The sequence below is a fragment of the Capra hircus genome, chromosome 15 (genome assembly GCF_001704415.2).
Source record: "Capra hircus breed San Clemente chromosome 15, ASM170441v1, whole genome shotgun sequence".
NCBI classification, from domain to species: Eukaryota; Metazoa; Chordata; class Mammalia; order Artiodactyla; family Bovidae; genus Capra; species Capra hircus.
In genome coordinates this window covers 53,162,942-53,186,455 of record NC_030822.1, presented here as the reverse complement: position 1 = coordinate 53,186,455, position 23,514 = coordinate 53,162,942, and the positions used below count along the sequence as shown (strand labels likewise).

The window sequence follows — 23,514 nt, the reverse complement described above, 5'->3', positions numbered from 1 at the left end:
CCAGCAATTGAAATGTTTTTGTTTTTTAGAAATTTCAGGAAGGAGTCTGCTTTTTGTTAGAGAAGCGGTTATTGAGTGTGAAAAGTTTCAACAGTTACATTTCTTATAATAGAGTTCTGATTTTTCTTCTAGGTATCCAAACAAATGATAAATGCTTTTCTAGAAAAAGAATTGCTGTTGGTAATCGTTTTATACTTTTGAATAGCAAAACTACCTTGTCTGTAAAGAGCTCTCAGCAATTAATAAGAAAAAGGAATAACACCCAGTTTTTAAAAATAGTCTAAAGACAGGAATATATAATTCACAAAATGAGAAGTGAAAACATGGTGTGCGGGGAATGTCAAACTTTCCTATTACCATACACTGTAAATTAAAACACAATAAAAAGGATCAAGTGTAAGTGGAGACTTCCTGTTTCTGAAAATCTAGTTAGAATCTTTCTGAGAAGATTGTTTGGAAATATGTATTTATCTTTAAAATGGGTATACCCTCTAACCCAGCACTTGCACTCCAGGCATTTATTTATCTCGAGGATATAATTAGGTAACCCGGCAAATATGTATAGGTATGTATATATGTGTTTCTATATGTATACATATTTGTCTGTACATATGATAAACAGAAGGGTTTATTTCAGTATTTATGATAATGAAAAACTGGAGACAGCTCCAGAAGTTATCAGTAAGGGGCTGCTACCTTGGTTAAAATAATTATAAGACATGTATATAATGGCAAATATGAAGTCCTTAAGATAATATAGGTTCATATTGACATGGAAAAATATCCATGACACATCACTGAGTTAAAAGAGCAGGTCACAGAATAGTGTGTAAAGCACAACCCCGTTTTGGTTTGGAAAAATGTTTTTGAAATATATACATAGGAAAAATTCTGAACGATTTACACCAAAATCTTAAGCATGTAGTCAGACTATTGGTGACTTTTGTTCTTTTCTTTATTTTTTTGAGTGTTTTCGCAGTGAGTATTTGCCACCTGTACAGTAAAGGAGAAAAAGATAGCACAGTTCTAAATAGGAAAGAGTAATATTTTTATTCATGTAATTCTCAATTCCTGAATACCTCCTTAGCTTATTATCTCAAATGTATTCTGAGGTCATAAAACCCAAAGCCAAGTTGTAATCCAGATGTTAAACAATCACTGGCTAAGAGATTCAGTCCTGCCCACTTGCTATTTTAAACTACGCATTAGCAATATTACAAATTATTGCCTGCTATTCATTCTTTGGGCTTCCCTGGTGGCTCAAATGGTTAGGAATCTGCCTGCAGTACAGGAGACCTGGGTTCGATCCCTGGGTTGGGAATATCTCCTGGAGAAGGGCATGGCAACTCACTCTAGTATTCTTGCCTGGAGAATCCGCATGGACAGAGGAGCCTGGCAGGCTCTAGTGCATGAGACTGCAAAGAGTCCGACATGACTGAGTGAATAAGCACAGCACAGCACATTCATTCTTTGCTTCCCTGTGGCTCAGTGGCAAAGAATCTGACTGCCAATGCAAGAGATGCAGGTTTAATCCCTGTTCCGGGAAGATCCCCTGGAGAAGGAAGTGGCAACCTGCCTCCAGTATTCTTATTTGGAAAACCCTATGGACAGAGGATCCTGGCAGGCTACAGTCCGTGGGGTCACAAAAGAGTCAGACACAACTCAGCGACTGAATAACATCAATTCATTCTTTAAGGAAATATTTTCTTAGTGCCTGTTACAACAATATATTGTTCTAAGTGCTGAGGTTGCTTTAGATAGCACTGAAACTAAGACTGTTCAGTCTGAAAGTGCCAGGCATCTACTGTAGCTCTTTTCCTGCTTAATCTAAGGCTTTACATACGCACACATGCTCCCCACAGGAATAACTTACTTTTGTAACACCAGTACTTCAGCTTCTGTGTTAAAACAGGTTGCTTTTTTTCCCAGAGTATAATTGCTCCAATTTAAATTGTATAGCTGTGCATAGCAGTCCCACAGGATTCCTAAAAACTGAATTAGCAAATGAACAGCCCACTGCCCACACTGCACTCCTAAAGCACAACCAGTGATTGGTGAACTCTCCCACCATGGAAACCTTTTCTATTGACATGATTTCGGATTTACAGAAAAGCTGCAAGAGTGGTACAAATAATTTCCATATACCCTCTACCTGGATTCTCCAAACATTAATATTTTTAGTTTACCTTATCCTTTTCTCTTTGTATATGTATTTTACAGAATAAGAAATAAAATATGTATGTTTTACATGTAGACATTTTTTCTTAAATTTGAGAGCAAGTTGCAGACATATGCCCTTTTAAAAACCTCTAAATATTACACGGTGTATTTCCAAGGACATCCTCTTATATAATCACAATAATTATCAAAATCAAGAAATTAACATTGGCATATTACAGTTATCTAAGTAGACTTTATAGTTTTGACCCACTAATTCTTTTATGGCAAAAGAAAATTATGAGTCACCCTCATTTGAATTTTTGAAAATCCCTGTTTCAGAATGAGAATAACATGTTTCTAAAATAAGAGATGGGAAGGACAAACCAGAACTTACACAGTTGTTTAGAAGGTTGTAGAAAACCTTTAAAACCCTCCCTATTTCCCCGTACCACAGGCTTTTACATTGCCTTAGTGTTTTATTGATAACTTCTTTTATGATACTTAGCACATTCTATTAAATTTTCAGATTATATATCTATTTAATTATTCTATTTTATTTAAGAATATTTATTTATTTAGCTGCACCGGGTGTTAGTTACAGCATGCAGGATTTTTTAGTTGTGGCATGTGAACGAACTCTTAGTTGCGGCATGTGGGATCTACTTCCCTGACCAAGGATGGAACCTGGGCCCCCTGACTTGCAAGTGCAGAGTCTTAGCCACTGGACCGCCGGGGAAGTCCCCACTTAGTTATTTTATAATTTTATTATTACTGCTTTAGTCCTCTGAAACTCCTGCAGTTCCCAGTATTCTGCTTTTGTTTTAATATAATCACTGCTTAGTGAACATATTGAATAAAAAGTATATACTACTGGACTTCTAAAGGTCAAAATAAGCAGGTAGGATTTGGTTGATATTTCTGCATGGTATTTGATGACCTCTGTGCTCCTGTCTTACCCTAGTTTGTGTATTGCCAAGTCTGTTGTGAGCCCTTCCACAAGTTCTGTTTGGAGGAGAACGAGCGCCCTCTGGAGGACCAGCTGGAAAACTGGTGTTGTCGCCGCTGCAAGTTCTGTCATGTTTGTGGGAGGCAGCATCAGGCTACAAAGGTACAAAGCTCGGTGAGGGCGTCACGTAGCGTATTACTCTCTATCTTCATTTCTGCCTTTGAATTTAGAATTTTGTATCTATATTTTTTCTCTGTTGGCTTAGTCTGGTTTGACTATTTAACCCAGTGTAATCAGTTGCCATCAATACAGCAGAAAATGTGGGATTGGATAAAATCCTCAAACCTGCTTCATCAAAATGTTTATCACTGAGTACCTTTGGCAGGAAATGAATCCCTATGCCTTGAGAGTAATTTATGAGGAAGTTTAAACTGTTAGAGTGATATGCTAGATTTACCTGAAAAGGATGAAATGGGGTACTAATGGCAGGTGGTCACTGGAGGTGAGATGACATTCACTGTTTTGCTCTCTTATTTTCCTACAGCAGCTGCTGGAGTGTAACAAGTGCCGAAACAGCTATCACCCTGAGTGCCTGGGACCAAATTACCCCACCAAACCCACAAAGAAAAAGAAGGTCTGGGTGAGTACGCACAGTGTGGACTCTTAAGGATCGTCTTGGGGCTGGGCTGTGGGGCTTGCACCAGTTGTAAAAGGAATATCCTGCTTGAGGGAAGAGGAGCCGTTCCAGTCGGGAAGCCAGCTCTGGCAACGGATTTCTTTAAGATCTTCTTAAATAAGAAGAGGTATTAAAAATAAGAAGTTCGAATTGACTTTCCATCTCTTCCAGATCTGTACCAAGTGTGTTCGCTGCAAGAGCTGTGGATCCACGACTCCCGGCAAAGGGTGGGATGCACAGTGGTCTCACGATTTCTCACTGTGCCATGATTGTGCCAAACTTTTTGCTAAAGGTAACTCAGAAAAGCTAGCTTTGTCAACTTTTAGAGGTTGTTCTCAGTGTTCGGGGGGTGAGGTGGGCACTGCAGTGGAAGGACCATTCTTGTCAAGGATGCCATTTAGACACATTTCCTGAGTTCCTGGTCTTGCTCTTTTCTTTACACACGGAATTGTAGCAACTAGAAAGGTTTTCTTATCTTTCAGGGCGTGAATTAAGGAGATTTTTTTTTTGACAGGAAAGTTGGATTTATTGGTGGGCATGAGTAAGGCTGTCATGCATGTGAGACTCGCCATTTATCCAAGGGGCCACAATTAGGGATATATTTGATTTCCTTCCCCCACCCCACCCCACAGCCATCTGGGATAAGCTGCTTTTGAGGAAGAAGAGCCGTTCAGTAGAGAAACAGAAAAACATTTGAAACCATGATTTCAAATTCATCCCTGTAACACTTAATAAGTCCCTGCTTCTTAGAGATGTGGCTCTTCTGGCAGCCAGGGAACTTGAACTTGGCCCTGCAGAGGGCCTCAATCACAGGCTCCTTGTTCTGCAGCTTGGTGCAGATGGACATTATAATTGGCCAATGTGGACCCTGGGCACTGTGCCTTGGGGCTCTCCAGAGGCTCCTGATACAGTTGTCCGGACCATGGATTGGGAACATGCCAGTCATGAAGGTCCACTGGAAAGGGCTGTCTCTAAGATCCTTTAGGTCAACCTGTATGGGTAACAGACTGCCTACACTACCAAGGAGGCTGCTGTGTGCAACCATTGCACACTGGGCCCCCATGGGGAGAAGAGCACAGTCTGCTTAATTGGCTGCAAAGGGGACTGTTTATAGTAACTCACCACAAAGAAATGCTCTAAAGCATTACTTCCCAAAGTGAGGTAAATGTACATTTGATTGTTTCAGAAGTGATTGTAGGTGATACTGAGTCCAGGATTTTAACAGTTGTGTTAGAAAAAGATTATAGCCAATACATTAAACTGACTTAGGATAATAATGATATAAAGTTCACTATTGAAGTTGCTTAAATTAAGCAAATCAACATTGTATGTTAAGTAAAAAATAATAGGTGATACACAGATAAACTGATGAAGATTGTATACTTTTCCAAATTTTAGGAAGCACTGCTCTAAACTCTAATGTAAAAGCACGAGGAATAAGGGAGAAGTATAAATTGTGTCTTTTACTCCCATTACCTTCTCCTCTTTTTTAAAAAATTTAAACATTTCTTTGGAATGTTTAAGAGAGAAAGTTCTGTCTTCCATTCTTTTTCTGTTCTGTTATCTATAAAAGCTACCTTGTGACCTTTAAAAATGGGTCTAAAGAAGAGAACTAGTGGAATATTCTGTGAGCTCAGAATAATCCTGACGCTTTACACACGTGTGAACATTTCATGGTAGATGCAGGCTGGCATTTGTAAGTAGTTTCAGAAGCAGACTGTGGTGGCTTACATTTTAGACCAGATTGGCCATATGTTAGTCAAGGGCGTTAGAGGCATTGGTGTGTGAACCAAAGCCCTGCTGAAAACTGTGCTTTGCTTTCAGGAAACTTCTGCCCTCTCTGTGATAAGTGTTATGATGATGATGACTATGAGAGTAAGATGATGCAATGTGGGAAATGTGATCGATGGGTCCATTCCAAATGTGAGAATCTTTCAGGTACAGAAGGTTGGAGTCTTTTTATTACCATTTCCTTCTTTCTTGGTACACTGCGCTAGTAGCCCCAAAGTACCATAGACATAACATTACAGTAATGGTGTTAACTTGAAGTCTTTTAAGTTTATTTTTTGGTCTCTAAAACAAGATCATTATATTACATTGTGCTCGTTTACCTTGAACACGTTCTTTAAAATACTTAAACGTTGTCCTTTGTGGATACCATAACCTGTTGGCTCTCCAGTAGCTGAATCCTGAGTTAGTGGTAATACTGTCCCTTTGGAGATCAGTATGTATGAGTTCTTAGGGGGTGTGAGAGACTTAATAACGTTTCTAACATATAGCCCGATGTTAAGTTCAGTGGAATAACTTCCTCTTTTCCCTCTCTTCCACTCTGAGAGCACCTTGTCACTGTAGGTTTTTGTCTCCCCAGATGAGATGTATGAGATTCTGTCTAATCTGCCAGAGAGTGTGGCCTACACGTGTGTGAACTGCACAGAGCGGCACCCTGCGGAGTGGCGACTGGCCCTTGAGAAAGAGCTCCAGATCTCGCTGAAGCAAGTACTGACAGCCTTGTTGAACTCTCGGACCACCAGCCACCTGCTGCGCTACCGACAGGTAGGCCCAGGTGTCATTCTGTATCCTGAGAACTTGTTCTTTGGTCTTTCTTACCTCATCGTGGAATGTGTTGGTTTTTGTGCCTGTGTGCTTCTTAATTTGTTTTCGTTTGCTTCATTCTTCATTTAGATTTGTAGAGTTCTTTGTTTTGGCCTTAGGCCAGTAAGAAAAACTTCAGCACCAAGAGTGAAATGCTTCTCTGGGGTAAAAGAAAGAAAGGGGCCACGTCTCTTTCAGAAGTCTTGCTGTTGTAATACGAAATCTGAACTTTGTATTCTGAAGGCTATGGGGAGTCAATGAAGGACTTCACTCAAAAGAGTAACCTGATGAGAATTACTTTTTCAGTTCAGTTCAGTTCAATTAAGTTGCTCAGTCATGACTGACTCTCTGTGACACCATATACTGCAGCACGCCAGGCCTCCTCGTCCATCACCAACTCCTGGAATTCACTCAAACTCATGTCCGTTGAGTCGGTGATGGCCATCCAACTATCTCATCCTCTGTCACCCCTTTCTCCTGCCTTCAATCTTGCCCAGCATCAGAGTCTTTTCAGATGAGTCAGTTCTTTGCATGAGGTGGCCGAAGTATTGGAGTTTCCAGCTTCAGCATCAGTCCTTCCAATGCATATTCAGGACTGATTTCCTTTGGGATGGACTGGTTGGATCTCCTTGCAGTCCAAGGGACTCTCAAGAGTCTTCTCCAACACCACAGTTCAAAAGCATCATTTCTTCAGCGCTCAGCTTTCTTTATAGTCCGACTCTCACATCCATACATAACTACTAGAAAAACCATAGCTTTGACTAGATGGACCTTTGTTGGCAAAGTAATGTCTCTGCTTTTTAATATGCTGTCTAGGTTGCTTTTTAGGGGAGGAAAAAAAAACCTGTAACAATGACTTGAGTGAGACGGAAGATTGGTGAGGACTGAGCCTAGAGGTGGGAGCCATGGTTGGAAGGCAAGATATAGTGCTTTAGGTTAGAGGGAGCAGGGTGGTGGCCTGATCTACGAGGGTGGTAGTGGGGCCAGAGGCCCTGGACAGTTCCAGGTCTCCTCAGGACACAATTTGAAAATCAGTACGTTTTGTCCATTCAAGTCATGAATTATACATAAATTTGTCATTGGGAACACAGGTATAACGTTGGAAGAACCACATAGCTAACTTTAACTCAGAGCTAAGCCGCTGCTCTCTCTTTCTTAAAAATAATTTTATGTATTTATTTATTGTTGGCTCTGCTAGGTCTTTACTGCTTCATGGGCTTTTCTGTGATTGTAGCAAACAGGGGCTGCTCACTAGTTGCGATGCACAGGCCTCTCATTGAATTGGCTTCTCTTATGGTGGCGCACGGGCTCTGCCTCTAAGCGGGCAGGTTTCGGTAGCTGCAGCACGTGGGCTCAGTAGTCGTGGCTTTCCATTCTAGAACGTAGGCTCAGTAGTTGCGCATAGGCTTAGTTGCTGCATGGCGTGTAGGATCTTCCCAGTCCATGGGTTGAACCCGTGTCTCCTGCATTGGCAGGTGGATTCTTTACCACCAAGCCACCAGGGAAATCCTGCTTTATCTTTTAATAAAGTCTATTTTTTAAATAGGAAGTTAGTTGCTGTCTTACTCAAAAGGAATTAGACGGTTTCTGTTTCTTCATACTAGGTTGGGAGTTACCAAGCAAAGCCCCTAAGTTAGCCCAGCCAAGCTATTAGATAGCTGGCTCATTTTAACTTTCCTTTTCTATTTGAGAAATCTCTGATTACTTTCAAGTTCTTTGGGTTTTTATAATATGCATCATCCAGTTGGTGTTCAACTGCTAAATCATGTCTGACTCTTTGCCACCCCATGGACTGCAGCATACCTGGCTTCTCTGTCCTTCACTGTCTCCTGGAGTTTGCTCAAATTCATGTCCATTGAGTCAGTGGATGCTATCTAACCATCTTGCCCTCTGCCACCTCCTTCTCCTTTGGCCTTCAATCTCCCAGAGTCAGGGTCTTTTCCGATGAGTCAACTTTTCACATCAGGTGGCCAAAGTATTCGAGCTTCAGCATCAGTCCGCCAATGAATATTCAGGGTTGATTCCTTTAGGATTGACTGGTTTGATCTCCTTGCTGTCTGAGGGACTTTGAAGAGTCTTACCCAGCACCACAAGTCAAAAGCATCAGTTCTTCGGTGCTCACCCTTCTTTGTGGTTCACCTCTCAGATCTGTACATGAATACTGGAAAAACCATAGCTTTGACTATACGGACCTTTGTCAGCAAAGTATGTCTTTGCTTTCCCAGTCTCTATTCATTTTTAAAATAGAATTTCCATGGGCATACCTCATTTTCAGTGTTAGATAAAATAAACATATTTCCTGACAACAGGCTGCCAAACCTCCGGACTTAAATCCTGAGACAGAGGAGAGTATACCTTCCCGTAGCTCCCCAGAAGGACCTGATCCACCAGTGCTCACTGAGGTCAGCAAACAGGAAGATCAACAGCCTTTAGATCTGGAAGGAGTCAAGAGGAAAATGGACCAAGGGAACTACACATCTGTGGTATGTCTATACAGCAAACTACCCAAATTTCCAGTGCCAGTTTAGCCTCCTTGAGTCTTTCTAGAGGTGAGGCTGGATGTTAGCACTAAAAGACAATTTATTAGCATTAAAAAATAAAAATACCGTGTTTTTTAGTTCTGTGTTTTGGAAGATGGGTTATGATAGAGAGGGTATTGTCTTTTTATTTGACTTTCATCTGAGTTCTTTTAAAGTTATTTTTATAAAAAAACTGTTTATGCAGAAATGCTAATGTGGAGGTAACGGGTTTGCCTCTTGTGAGATACACCTGAATAATGTGTCTTTTTACACTGGATGTTTATTTGAAGATAGAAGTCTTTTAATTTTATGGTTTAAAGAATGTGTAGGAAATGATCGTCTGTTGTCTCATATCCATCATTCATTTATTTATTCATTTCAGTCTAAGTGAAAAATCATGGCCCAGTGTGGATAACTTACCATTATACAGCTAACTTATTTGCATTCTTGCCTTATTAGTCTGGCATCTCCTGATTGCTGCAAGTTAACTATGAACTAAATCCCAGAGGCCTGCACTAAAGAGAAATGATACCATATTAAATTAGGGTGTCCGTTTTCTGTTGGATCTCTTTGCTGGATGAGTTAGGAGGGAAAAGGAAGTGATTCTGAGAGCACACTATTCTGTGAATAATTAATACTTTGTTTTTGTATACAGTTGGAGTTCAGTGACGATATCGTGAAGATCATTCAAGCAGCCATTAATTCAGATGGAGGGCAGCCAGAGATTAAGAAAGCCAACAGCATGGTCAAGTCTTTCTTTATTCGGGTGAATAATGTTAATAGTTCATGTCTTTGATACTTAATCTGTGAATTGTTATCCCAGGAACAGAACAGACTTGTTCTTGTCTGTGTTTTGCTTTGCCATGTGTATAAATTATTTTGGTTGAATTAGTTCCTGTCATTTTTTGGGAGGAGATTGGTGAGGTCCCAGAGAGGATGGACTTTATCTTGGTGTGGCCTGAAATCATCCTTATATCAACAGAGAAGCTGGTGTGAAGTTGTTAGTTTTTATGTGCTTTCCAAATGAATGGTCACATGCTTACATTTTGTTTTATTTCTCTGTTAGCAAATGGAACGTGTTTTTCCATGGTTCAGTGTCAAAAAGTCCAGATTTTGGGAGCCAAATAAAGTATCAAGCAAGTGAGTAAATTCAGTTATTACTTTTTTTCCTCCTCATCAGAAATCTGAGTTTTCTTAAATTTTTATATTGAGGTTTTATTTTAGACTCGGTTTTATTATTGAAGATTAAAAAGCAATGCCTTTTTATTGCTGGTTTAGAGACAACATTTACTGTTTATTGTAATCTGTTGCCCTTTTATTCTTTATGTATTTGTTATATTTTAGGGAACTTGTGGCATATGTACAGTACATGTTCTATATATTTATATATATCCTAGTGATTGGGCTAATTGTAACGACGTTCTATTTTATTTACTTTGAATGATGCTCTCAACAGTTTCTGATTCTCCACATTTAACCTTAAACTTTTATTTATTCCAGTAAATCCTTTTGATTTTCAGGGTTATCATTTGTTTCTAGAAGTTTAACCAAGAGTCACAATACATCAGGATTTTATTTTTAAAAATAATAAAGTCCTGTGTAGGCAGTTTTCAAATTCTATGATTTGTTCTTATGTACTGCACAGGCTCAAGACCTGATGATATCAAGAATTTGACTGTTTTGTTCAGTTTTGGGTATCTGTAGGAGTTCAATAAATACTTGTTGAATCGATTGTTTCCAGCAGTGGGATGTTACCAAACGCAGTGCTTCCACCTTCACTTGACCATAATTATGCTCAGTGGCAGGAGCGAGAGGAAAACAGCCACACTGAGCAGCCTCCTTTAATGAAGAAAATCATTCCAGCTCCCAAACCTAAAGGGCCTGGAGAACCAGACTCACCAACTCCTCTGCATCCTCCTACACCACCAATTTTGAGTAAGACACCAAATGAAGACATGTTATCCATTTCTAAGTGCAAATGATTGACTTTGTGAATCTAAATTTAATGTAATTCCATACTGGAAAACTTTCAGGTGATCCTTAAATGTAATGAAATCATTTTTGTTTCACTTGGAAGGTTACCAAACAATTGATACAAGTATCAATTTCTGTTACAATGTATTCATTGTATTCATTTCTGTTGCAATGTAACAGAAAGCAGATAGTAAGATAGCATTACTTTGAAAGTGTTTTATAGGCTATAGACTATGTAAGCTATGTTGTTTTCTTTTTTACTGGTAATCAGACATGGTGTTAACAGTTTTAACTGGATGTCTTTTGGGTTCCAAGGTACTGATAGGAGTCGAGAAGATAGTCCGGAACTGAACCCACCCCCAGGCATAGAAGATAATAGACAGTGTGCATTGTGTTTGACGTATGGTGACGACAGTGCTAATGTAAGTACCTGGGTGCACGGAGTTGTGCTTAACAGACTAACCCATGATGAACTATTTCTGTCTAAACTTGGTGACCAGTTTAGACTTTTTATTTAATGAATAAAATGAATATTTGTCACTTAGTCTGTGGTACTTGGGATTTTTTTCTATAGCTGATTTAGTTGATTTAAAAGATGACTTACCTTATATTAATATGCTGATTTCTCATAAATGTCTATAGGCAGTTTCTCAAAAAAGACTTTTATGAGAGTCAATAAAATAGAAGTTGCACATTAAATAGCTATGTCTAATGTAGTTAGCAGTGTGGCTAAGATTCCTAGTTCTGACAGATTGCCTGGATTCACTTCTGTGCTTAGCCGCCTACTTGTTGACCTTGGCAAGGAGCTTAACCTCTGACCCTCAGTTTCATTTTTTAAATAAGGATAGTAATTCTTACCTCAGAATGGTTATGAAGATTAAATGGTTATGAAATAATGTATGTAAAGCCTTTTGTAGGGCCTGCCTGGCACATAGTAAGCTTATAATTTTTTTAAAAAACATTTTTAATGCAAGCTGAGAGAACTGGCTTTGAAAAATGGTTTTTAAAGAAGTCAGTGGGCACTTCTATAAACTTAACACATTGCTTATTTTTTAATTGTTTATGTTTATAAAATATTTCCAGTCTATGGAAAAGGTAAAGAGTTGAAAAGTGAAAAGAAAGAAACTTCTAATTGTGATTTTTGTTTGCACCCCTGAGTTAAAAAATTTGAATTGATTTACTGAAGTTATCCTGACTCAGGTAAAGCCAATACCAAGGAAAACCCTATTTGATGTTACATTCTTTTAAAAAAAAAGGAAATCTCTTTGTTTCACAGGATGCTGGCCGTTTGCTTTACATTGGCCAAAATGAATGGACACATGTAAATTGTGCTTTGTGGTCAGCAGAAGTGTTTGAAGATGATGATGGATCACTAAAGAATGTGCATATGGCTGTGATCAGGGGCAAGCAGCTGGTAAGAACTTGTGGGTGAATGTCATGGAAAAGACTCCCTTTCAGTTTCCAGATGTTCTTTCTGAGGCTCAGTGCTGCCTTGCTGATGTTTCTCTTGGTTCCTTCAGAATGGTTTAGCCAGCAGCAAATATTGGTGTGCATTGTAGGCAGATTGCTATTCTGACCCTTGGAGGATGGGTGCAAAAGAAATAGGAAATAGTCTTATCTGGTTAGAGAGATAATTCAGATGCTCAGGAAAGGTATCCATTTAAGTGGTTTAGACAAAATGACCTCAAAGGTTCCAGTTGAATCAGCACTCTGAGGCTCCTTAGGATAAACCCATAGAGTACATATACAAAGAAGGGCTGTAGAAAATGATTAGTAGCAGCTGAGAGTAATCAGAAAAGGCCATGAAGGAGTAGAATTTTTAAAGCTGTGTTTTGAAGGAGGGGAGAAAATGAAGGATTATCAGAAAGCAACAAAAATAGCACATGCATAAGAAACGTAAGTGAAATATGTGGAGAGCACAGAGCAAAAGTCTTCCGTGGAGAGGAGCCCAGTTTGTGATTGTGACAGAATGAAGTGGCAACGTACAGCCTGGCTGAAGAAAATCTTTGCATCATATAAATTCATCAATTAAGCCTACTAATTAACAACCACTATGTTTCTGACTAGTATAATCGTTCTAGAACTAAGTTCTTTTGGATATAATAGCTTTCTTCCAAGATGATTTTTTTAACAATGATGTTCAAAGTTTCGTTTTCTCAGAATCAGTTGTGCATCTTAGGAAAACCTGTTTTGATCCAAGTTCTAAAGTAAATCATCATATTTAAATTTAATCATTCTAGGCCCCATGGGCTGTGGGAAAGAAAGGATTTGTGGAGGAGTCTTTATGGCTCATACCACTTCTCTGTAATTCAGCAGATTACAATAACAATGAACTGTGGGAAACCCAAAATGGGGTGACTCTGTAGAGAAGATGGAGAATGGCTAAAACATCTGAAAGTCTGACTCAGACTCTGTTCTTTTTGGGTTGTTAGAGATGTGAATTCTGCCAAAAGCCAGGAGCCACTGTGGGTTGCTGCCTCACATCCTGCACCAGCAACTATCACTTCATGTGTTCCCGAGCCAAGAACTGTGTGTTTCTGGATGATAAAAAAGTGTATTGTCAGCGACATCGGGATTTGATCAAAGGCGAGGTGAGCTTTAGTTGCTTTCTGAATTATCTGGGAAAAGAGGCTGAAGATATTAATAGCAAGGTGGTGAGCTGTATTACACCTTCCTACTAGGTGCTCCTAGAATCACCTCCTCTTGGGACAATTATCAAAGGCCCTGCTAGGGAAACAGAAGAGTGATCTAGAGATACGCCTTGTCTTTCCTGCTGAGTCAATATCCCGAGAGTAGTAAGGGAGAGCCTAACAGCTACCCTGGCCTTTCATTTAAGGTGGTTCCTGAGAATGGATTTGAAGTTTTTAGAAGAGTTTTTGTGGACTTTGAAGGAATCAGCTTGAGACGGAAGTTTCTCAATGGATTAGAACCGGAAAATATCCACATGATGATTGGTAGGACATGGGCCTTGGTTGCTGGGGAGGCTGGCTGTATCACTGAGGTACCTAAGTCTTCAGTTACAAAGTGGGCCTTCTCATAGTCACCTCTGATCAGTTCTTCTTTCCTTACTCAGGCTCCATGACAATTGACTGCTTAGGGATTCTGAATGATCTCTCTGACTGTGAGGATAAGCTCTTTCCTATTGGATATCAGTAAGTAACTCTGGAGAGAAGACAGCAGCCCAACCACATGAACACCCTGAGGCAGTGAGTGGGTCATTTGATGTAGAGCCATACTTGTTAGCAGCTTTTAAGTAATTGCTTTTTTTTTTGTTTTGCAACATCTCGTAGATTGAGGCTCAGGTATCGTTTTATGTCAGCTAGATCCAATTGTAGAAGGAAAGAATTGTTGGCATAATTTCAGAATCATTTCCAAATAAAACCTAAAAAACACCAGGTCAGTCTTTTTTAAGAATCCACTAAATTCCATTCACTTCAGTTCATAAGTCCAGTTTGTTGTCAGGCATCAAACATCTTATGCCTCTGTCCTCCTTTTACATTTTACATTTTATCGGTCCTTCTGAAACTATAAACCCCCACAATAAGGATCAGATTTTCGAGTAAGAATTTATAATCCCATAGGCAGCAAATTGTTTAAACTTCTAGCAAACTGGCATTATAAATTTAAAATTCCTTTCTCTCTCTTCTGCTTTGGAGTCTCATTTTTTCTATATATATGCCAGTTTATTCTGCATTTCAGTTCTGGCAACACTGTCTCCTCCACATCTAGCTGACAGCCCTTTGTGTAAAGCACTAGGATCCACCAGCATCTAGCTGATTTAAAGCAGTTACATTTCTCTTGTGTTATGGGACTTTTTTTGCAAAGGAAACATATCAGGTGTGATCTTTCCTCACTTTGTATACATTGTGGGCCAGTTATCCCTTCCTAAAGGCCCATAACTATGTCTTGTAATAGTTAGTGGGTTTTTTTCTTTGCATTTTAGGATATTTTACTAATTTTTCCCCTGCTTACAACACAATAAAAGATTTGATGCTGTTTTCAAGGGGCCAGGAAAAAAATCAAGAACTTAAAAAAACTCAGAAAACCCTAACTAGGGGACTCTCTAATAAGAATCCATGAAAGAAAGCTAAATTCTGTAACTCAAGGAGGCCAGGGAACCTTGGCTGAGAAGAGGTTTTGACAGACTCAGTATCTGCTTCTGTCCTCTCACTGACGGTGATCGGCACCATCTGCGTGCAGGTGTTCTCGGGTGTACTGGAGCACCACGGATGCCCGCAAGCGCTGTGTGTACACGTGCAAGATCGTTGAATGCCGTCCTCCAGTGGTAGAGCCAGATATCAACAGCACTGTTGAACATGACGAAAACAGGACCATCGCTCACAGTCCACCATCTTTTGCAGGTTACTCTTTAAAAAATGTTTTATTGGAATGTAATTGCTTTATAATATTGTATTAGTTTCTGCCATACATGAAAGTGAAATCAGTTATAGGTATATATATATCCCCCATCTTTTTTTAGATTTCCTTCCTATTTAGATCACCACAGAGCATTAAGTAGAGTTCCTGTGTTATACAGTAGGTTTTTATTAGTTATCTCTTTTATATATAGTAGTATATATATGTCAATCCCAATTTCCCAGTTCATCCCATGCCCTTCCCCCTTTGGTTTGTTCTCTACCTCTGTGTCTCTATTTCTGCTTTGCAGATAAATTTATTTGTACCATTTTTCTAGATTCCACATATAAGTGATACAGTATTTGTTTTTCTTTCTGACTTACTTCACTTTGTATGAGGGTCTCTAGGTCTATCCACGTCTCTGTAAGTGGTAATGTTTCATCCCATTTTAATGGCTGAGTAATGTCCCATTGTATATAAGTACTATATCTTCTTTATCCGTTCTTCTGTTGGTGGATACTTAGGTGTCTTCCATATCCTGACTGTTGTAAATAGTGCTTTAATGAACACTGGTGCATGTATCTTTTTGAATTATGGTTTTTATCAGGTATATGCCCAGGAGTGGGATTGCTGGGTCATATGATAGTTCTGTTTTTTGTTTCTTTGAGGAACCTCCGTACTGTTCTCCATCACAGCTATACCAATTTATATTCCTACCAACAGTGTAGGAATGTTCCCTTTTCTCCATATCCTCTCCAGCATTTATTGTTTGTAGATTTTTTGATGATGGCTCTTATGACCAGTGTGAGGTGATATCTCATTGTAGTTTTGATTTGAATTTCTCTGATGGTTAGTGATGTTGAGCATCTTTTCATGTGTGTGTTTGCCATCTGTATGTCGTCTTTGGAGAAATGCCTGTTGAGGTCTTCTGCCCATTTTTTCACTGTTTGTTTGTTTTGATACTGAGCAGCATGAACTGTTTGTGTATTTTGGAGATTAATGCCTTGCTTCATTTGGAAATATTTTCTCCCATTCTGAGGATTGTCTTTTCATTTTGTTTGCAAAAAAGTTGGGAGTTGAATTTGATCTGGAGGAATACTGTGATTGAAGGGTAGGGAAAAGGCATTGCTTTGTAAGGTGGCATTTGTTTCTGTTTTGGTATTTATCTGATAGCTGGATTTTTCTTGGCTCATTTGTTTGATTTTTTTTTTTTTTTAAATTAGCGCGACCCTGCGCCCCTCAGCACCAGCGGCACGGGCGAGGGCGGATGCCAGGAGACCTGCTCGGCAGCCGCCGCTGCCGTCATGCCTGCTTCATCGTCAGGCCGCCGACAGCGAACCTGTTGAGCAGCCTGTCACCTATATTTTTTAATTAAACTTTTTTAGTAAGAGTTTTTATTTCTTGCCACAGAAATTTCACCCAAGGAAAGTCAAAACACAGCAGAAATTGTAAGTCCTCCATCACCAGATCGACCTCCTCATTCCCAAACCTCTGGTTCCTGTTTCTATCACGTCATCTCAAAGGTCCCTAGGATTCGAACACCCAGCTATTCTCCAACGCAGAGATCTCCTGGCTGTCGACCACTGCCTTCTGCAGGTAAAGGACTTCACTGACCTACTCAACCCAACAAGGTCAGCTCAAGATTAGTTTGTAATTCTTTCAGGCAACTTTATCTTAATGACGTTTGCCAATTGAAAATGTTGATTTTCTGTTACCTGTTAACATACATAGCCAAGTCATTGAAACCAGAGACTACAACACATTTATCCTATCTGTAATAGATTTTGTTACTTTTTCTCTTTCATTTAGGAAGCCCTACCCCAACCACTCATGAAATAGTCACAGTGGGTGACCCTTTACTCTCCTCTGGACTTCGAAGCATTGGCTCCAGGCGTCACAGTACTTCTTCCTTGTCACCCCAGCGGTCTAAGCTCCGGATAATGTCTCCGATGAGAACTGGGAGCACTTACTCCAGGAACAGTGTCTCCTCTGTCTCCACCACAGGGGCCACTGCGGATCTGGAGTCAAGTGCCAAAGCGGTCGATCATGTCTTAGGGCCACTGAATTCTAATGCTAATTTAGGGCAGAACACTCCCACCTCTTCAAATTTGCAAAGGACAGCGGTTACTGTGGGCGCTAAAACCAGTCACTTGGATGGCTCTTCATCTTTCGAAATGAAGCATTCCAATGCTTCAGACTTGACATCCAAGAGCTCCTCTTTGAAGGGAGAGAAGACCAAAATGCCGAGTTCCAAGAACTCAGAGGGATCGGCCCATAATGTTGGTTACCCTGCCATTCCAAAACTGGCCCCACAGGTTCATAATGCATCAGCTGGAGAATTAAATGTTAATAAAATGGGCACTTTTGCTGACTTTTCTTCAGTGCCATTTTCTTCTAAAGAGGGCCTCCCCTTCCCACCACTCCATTTGAGAGGGCAGAGAAACGAGCGAGACCAACAGACAAATGGCAACCAGTCAGCAAACCCCAATCCCGATGAAGATGCTGAAGTCAAAACCTTGAAGCTGTCTGGAGTGAGCAGCAGATCATCCATTATCAATGAACACGTGGGAGCCAGCTCCAGAGATAGGAGACAGAAAGGGAAAAAATCTTGTAAAGAAACTTTCAAAGAAAAGCATTCCAGTAAACCTTTCTTGGAACCTGGTCAGGTGGCAACCGGTGAGGAAGGACATCTAAAGCCAGAGTTTGTTGATGAAGTGTTGACTCCTGATTTCATGGGGCAACGATCATGTAATAATGTTTCTTCTGAGAAGATTGGGGACAAAGTCCATCCTATTCCAGGAGTCCCCAAAGCTCCATCCATGCAAGTGGAAGGGTCTGCAAAGGAATTACAGACGCCCCGGAAACGCACAGTTAAAGTAACACTGACACCTCTAAAAATGGAGAGTGAGGGTCAGTCCAAGAACACCCTGAAAGAAAGTAGTCCCGTTTCCCCTTTGCAGATAGAGTCTGTGTCTCCAACAGAACCGGTTTCCGCCTCAGAAAGCCCAGGAGATGGTCCTGCGGCCCAACCAAGCCCCAGTAATACCTCATCCCAGGATTCTCAAAGTAACAACTATCAGAATCTTCCAGTACAGGACAGAAACCTGATGCTTCCAGATGGCCCCAAACCTCAGGAAGATGGCTCTTTCAAGAGGAGATACCCCCGTCGCAGTGCCCGGGCACGCTCTAACATGTTCTTTGGGCTCACCCCCCTCTATGGAGTAAGGTCCTATGGCGAAGAAGACATTCCATTTTACAGCAGCTCAACTGGAAAGAAGCGAGGCAAGAGGTCTGCTGAAGGACAGGTAGACGGGGCGGACGACCTGAGTACTTCAGACGAAGACGACTTATACTATTACAACTTCTCTAGGACAGTGATTTCTTCAGGTGGAGAGGAACGGCTGACACCGCATAATTTATTTCGGGAGGAAGAACAGTGTGATCTTCCAAAAATCTCACAGTTGGATGGCATTGACGATGGGACAGAGAGCGATACCAGCGTCACAGCCACAACTCGGAAGAGCAGCCAGATTCCAAAAAGAAACAGTAAAGAAAACGGAACAGAGAACTTGAAGATGGATCGGCCTGAAGATGCTGGGGAAAAGGAACATGTCATTAAGAGCTCAGTTGGCCACAAGAATGAGCCAAAGATAGATAACTGCCACTCCGTGAGCAGAGTGAAAGCACAGGGACAGGATTCCTTGGAGGCTCAGCTCAGCTCGTTGGAATCAAGCCGCAGGGTCCACACAAGCACCCCTTCAGATAAAAACTTACTGGACACCTATAACACTGAGCTCCTGAAGTCAGATTCTGATAACAACAACAGTGACGACTGTGGGAACATCCTGCCCTCGGACATTATGGACTTTGTCCTGAAGAATACTCCGTCCATGCAGGCTTTGGGTGAGAGCCCAGAGTCCTCTTCGTCAGAACTCCTCAACCTTGGTGAAGGCTTGGGTCTTGACAGCAATCGTGAAAAAGACATGGGTCTTTTTGAAGTGTTTTCCCAGCAGTTGCCGACGACGGAGCCTGTGGACAGTAGTGTCTCTTCCTCCATCTCAGCGGAGGAACAGTTTGAGTTGCCCTTAGAGCTGCCATCAGATCTCTCCGTCCTGACCACCCGGAGTCCCACGGTCCCTAGCCAGAACTCCAGTAGGCTAGCCGTGATCTCAGACTCAGGAGAGAAGAGAGTAACCATCACAGAAAAAGCCTCCTCTGAAGGCGACTCCTCCCTGCTGAGTCCAGGAGTAGACCCCAGTCCCGAGGGCCACATGACTCCCGACCACTTTATCCAAGGTCACATGGATGCAGACCACATCTCCAGCCCTCCCTGTGGTTCCGTGGAGCAAGGTCATGGCAACAATCAGGACTTAACTAGAAACAGCAGCACCCCTGGCCTTCAGGTACCCGTTTCCCCTACTGTTCCCATCCAGAATCAGAAATACGCGCCCAACTCCACTGACAGCCCTGGCCCGTCTCAGATTTCCAATGCTGCTGTCCAGACCACTCCGCCCCACCTGAAGCCAGCCACCGAGAAACTCATTGTTGTTAACCAGAACATGCAGCCACTCTACGTCCTCCAAACCCTTCCGAATGGAGTGACCCAGAAAATCCAGCTGACCTCATCTGTAAGTTCAGCACCCAGTGTGATGGAGACAAACACATCCGTGTTGGGCCCCATGGGGAGTGGTCTCACCCTCACCACAGGACTCAACCCAAACCTGCCAGCCTCTCAGTCTTTGTTCCCTCCTGCTGCCAAAGGCTTGCTCCCCATGCCTCATCACCAGCACTTACATTCCTTCCCTGCCGCTACTCAGAGTAGCTTCCCCCCCAACATCAGCAGTCCTTCAGGCCTACTCATCGGGGTCCAGCCTTCTCCAGACCCCCAGCTTTTGGTTTCAGAAGCAAGCCAGAGGACAGACCTCAGTACCACGGTAGCCACTCCATCCTCTGGACTCAAGAAAAGACCCATATCTCGCCTGCAGACCCGAAAGAATAAGAAACTTGCCCCCTCTAGTACTCCTTCCAACATTGCCCCTTCGGACGTGGTTTCCAACATGACACTGATTAACTTCACTCCCTCCCAACTTCCAAATCATCCCAATCTCTTAGACTTGGGGTCACTGAATACTTCATCTCACCGAACTGTCCCCAACATCATAAAAAGGTCTAAATCTGGCATTATGTATTTTGAACAGGCACCCCTGTTACCGCAGAGTGTGGGGGGGACCGCTACCCCGGCGGCAGGCACTGCCACCATAAGCCAGGATACCAGCCACCTCACGACAGGGCCCGTGTCTGGCCTGGCCTCCGGTTCCTCCGTCCTGAACGTTGTATCCATGCAAACTACCACCGCCCCCACAAGTAGCGCATCTGTTCCAGGACATGTTGCATTAACCAACCCCAGGTTGCTGGGTACCCCGGATATCAGCTCCATAAGCAATCTTCTAATCAAAGCCAGCCAGCAGAGCCTGGGGATTCAAGACCAGCCTGTGGCTTTACCGCCAAGTTCAGGAATGTTTCCACCACTGGGGACGTCACAGACTCCCTCCACGGGCGCGATGACAGCTGCACCCAGCATCTGTGTGCTCCCCTCTACCCAGACTGCGGGTGTCACAGCTGCTTCGCCTTCTGGGGAAGCGGAAGAACACTATCAGCTTCACCATGTGAACCAGCTCCTCGCCAGCAAAACCGGGGTTCTCTCTTCCCAACGGGATCTTGATTCTGCTCCAGGGTCCCAGGGATCCAGCTTTACCCAGACCATAGATGCTCCTAATCCCGTGGGCCTGGAGCAGAACAAGGCTTTACCCTCAGCTATGCAAGCCAGCTCAGCCTCTCCAGGGGGTTCCCCATCCTCCGGACAGCGGTCAGCGAGTCCCTCAGTGCCGGGGCCCACGAAACCCAAACCAAAAATCAAGCGGATTCAGCTGCCTTTGGAGAAAGGGAGTGGCAAGAAGCACAAAGTTTCCCACTTGCGGACCAGTTCTTCTGAAGCACACATTCCAGACCAAGAAGCCAACACGACACCCCAGACCTCAGTCACAGGGTGAGAGATGCAGACCTCGGCTCCGTGGGGTCGAGGGGTTTCATGCTTTGGCTTAGAGGCTGTTGAAGTGGTCTTCTGGGAGGGACACGCCTCTGCCCAAGTTGCATTACTCAGGTTTTCTGGGCTTTGATTTTTTTTTCTCTTTCTCACAGTGGTAGTTTATAGAGTGATATTTAGTTCCATTCGTGGCAGTTTGTCCCGTGAACAGAACCACATCTTTAATCACTCTCTGCTCTGATTTAGAACAGTGCTGCTGTTGGCTCATGTTTCTTTTTGCTGAGGCTCAGTTAGGAGACTAAGCGATGATTATTCCTGTCTGGAGGGCAAAACCACCTGCTGGAGATCCTCCTGGTGTCCTTTTCTGAAACATTATCATTACAATATATGTAAAGTACACAAGTGAATTTTTACCCAGGTATGCACCCACAAGGCTGCCATTTCGCTCATAATATAAAATAGTCCTAGTGTTCCAGAAAGCCCTGGTGCCCTCCCTTCAATCAGTGCCTCCTCACTGGCTGGTTAGACATGCTGACCTGTATCACCACAGGTCAGTTTTCCCAGCCCATACATTTTATGTGATCCTGTTAGAGTCATTTCTTTAGACTGACCTCCATGTTAGGTACATATTTACTCTTGTTTTTCCTGAAAAGATCCAAACGATTCTGTTCCAGGACTCCAGGAGCAGAGGCTGAGCAGCAGGATACAGCTAGTGTGGAACAGTCACCACAGAAGGAGTGTGGGCAGCCTGCAGCGTGAGTACAAAACTTAGTTCCTTAAGATGAAACCCTCAGCTCTGGCCACCTCATTTTAGAGTACAGTCCTTCCTGATTTGTATTGATTTTTTTTAAGTGGAATTAATACATGGCTTGTAAAAAAAAAAACAATTACTTAAATAGTAGGTAAAGATTCCACATTCATCCTGCTTACCCTCTTCCCAGTTTATTGCCTAGAGGTAATCATTGCTTGTAGTTTGTTTTCATTCATGCCAACATTTCTGTGCATATTGATTTATAGGGTGTATGTATGAATATGTATATACCTTTTTTTACATAAAATGAATAATGCTGTACGCACCATTCGCTACTTGTTTGCTTTGCCTATTGTATTGTGTGTATATTTCTGTGCCACTTCATTTAATGACTGCCTCCAGGTCCACTGTGTAGACGCTACAGTAATTTAGCTAGTCTCCTGTTGATCTCCATCTGGATTGTTGGCACAATTTATTTAATTTTAAAAAGTGAAAATTGGTGTGGATTACTGGCTCATGCAGCCTGCTTTTGTTTTTAATTAAACCAGCTAGCTCACTTAAGCAACTCCAGAACTGCTTCTAACAAGTGTCTTTTTTCTTTTTTTCTGACACTTAAGGGTATGAGAAGAATTTCAAGAACACAATCTACAATTCCAAAAGCAGAAACTTAATGTCAGTGTTTGGGGAAGGATCTCTCTAAAGATAGTTGGCATTGTGTATCATGCAGTAGTGTGGTGGTGTGGCCATTCGGCAGGTTGTACACAGAGCATCCTGTGGTTCATGTCTGGTGTAACTGACAGCCGAATGGCAGGTTGTGGATGTGGACAGTTTTTATCTTTGAATTGAAGAACTCGCTGCTGTTGCATCTCCTGTTTGGTTTTCTTTTCATGTAGGCAAGTGGCTGCTCTTCCTGAGATTCAGACAACACAGAATCCAGCACATGAACAAGAAAATTCAGGTATGTGGGCGGGTAACATGTTAGAATCAAAATTTCAAAGCCAAAAGCACTATAAGAATCACCTTGGGACTTCACCGGTAGTTAAGACTCCGTGCTCTCAATGCAGGGGGCCCTGGTTCAATCGGTATCTAGTCAGGGAACTAGATACCACATGACGCAGCTAAGACCTCACAGGCCACAACTAAAGATCCCGCACGTCACAACCAAGACCCTGCACAGCCAAATAAATAACTAAATGTTAAAAAAAATCGCCTTCTCCACCTACTGATTTTCTAGATTAAAGGAAAAAGAAGTCAAAACTTTAAAAAACTTAGTGATTGACCAAAGCACAGCAGACTAAGACCTGTACTATAAATACTCGACTGCTCTGTGATAACAGCAGTGTGGCTTAAATAGTCACAAGGAGCTGCCTTCATCCTTTAGTTGTCACTAGTGAAAACCGAGAACCATTCTTATTATATAATATAGCCAGACTTAGGTTATGACACCAGATACATCTCCATAGCACTTCCATCTGTCCTAATGCATTTCATTGATAA

The 23,514-nt window shown here is 41.9% G+C and overlaps 1 protein-coding gene across 4 annotated transcripts in view; it reads left to right on the top strand.

The window, feature by feature from the left end:
• The window catches only part of KMT2A (lysine methyltransferase 2A), a 78,057-nt gene that overhangs the window by 39,688 nt on the left and 14,855 nt on the right, over window positions 1–23,514 (top strand). For 2 of the 4 annotated variants that reach the window (XM_018059720.1, XM_018059719.1), the window contains 19 exons: window positions 3,122–3,268; window positions 3,651–3,746; window positions 3,954–4,074; window positions 5,607–5,729; window positions 6,151–6,335; window positions 8,684–8,857; window positions 9,549–9,659; window positions 9,960–10,033; window positions 10,635–10,828; window positions 11,183–11,289; window positions 12,144–12,281; window positions 13,300–13,458; window positions 13,704–13,821; window positions 13,941–14,019; window positions 15,068–15,228; window positions 16,634–16,819; window positions 17,033–21,269; window positions 21,941–22,021; window positions 22,911–22,975. In XM_018059720.1, coding sequence (XP_017915209.1) covers window positions 3,122–3,268; window positions 3,651–3,746; window positions 3,954–4,074; window positions 5,607–5,729; window positions 6,151–6,335; window positions 8,684–8,857; window positions 9,549–9,659; window positions 9,960–10,033; window positions 10,635–10,828; window positions 11,183–11,289; window positions 12,144–12,281; window positions 13,300–13,458; window positions 13,704–13,821; window positions 13,941–14,019; window positions 15,068–15,228; window positions 16,634–16,819; window positions 17,033–21,269; window positions 21,941–22,021; window positions 22,911–22,975 — 6,556 coding nt within the window. The remainder of the gene's footprint in view (window positions 1–3,121; window positions 3,269–3,650; window positions 3,747–3,953; window positions 4,075–5,606; window positions 5,730–6,150; window positions 6,336–8,683; window positions 8,858–9,548; window positions 9,660–9,959; window positions 10,034–10,634; window positions 10,829–11,182; window positions 11,290–12,143; window positions 12,282–13,299; window positions 13,459–13,703; window positions 13,822–13,940; window positions 14,020–15,067; window positions 15,229–16,633; window positions 16,820–17,032; window positions 21,270–21,940; window positions 22,022–22,910; window positions 22,976–23,514) is intronic. The other 2 variants (XM_018059722.1, XM_018059721.1) reach the window with 2 other exon arrangements.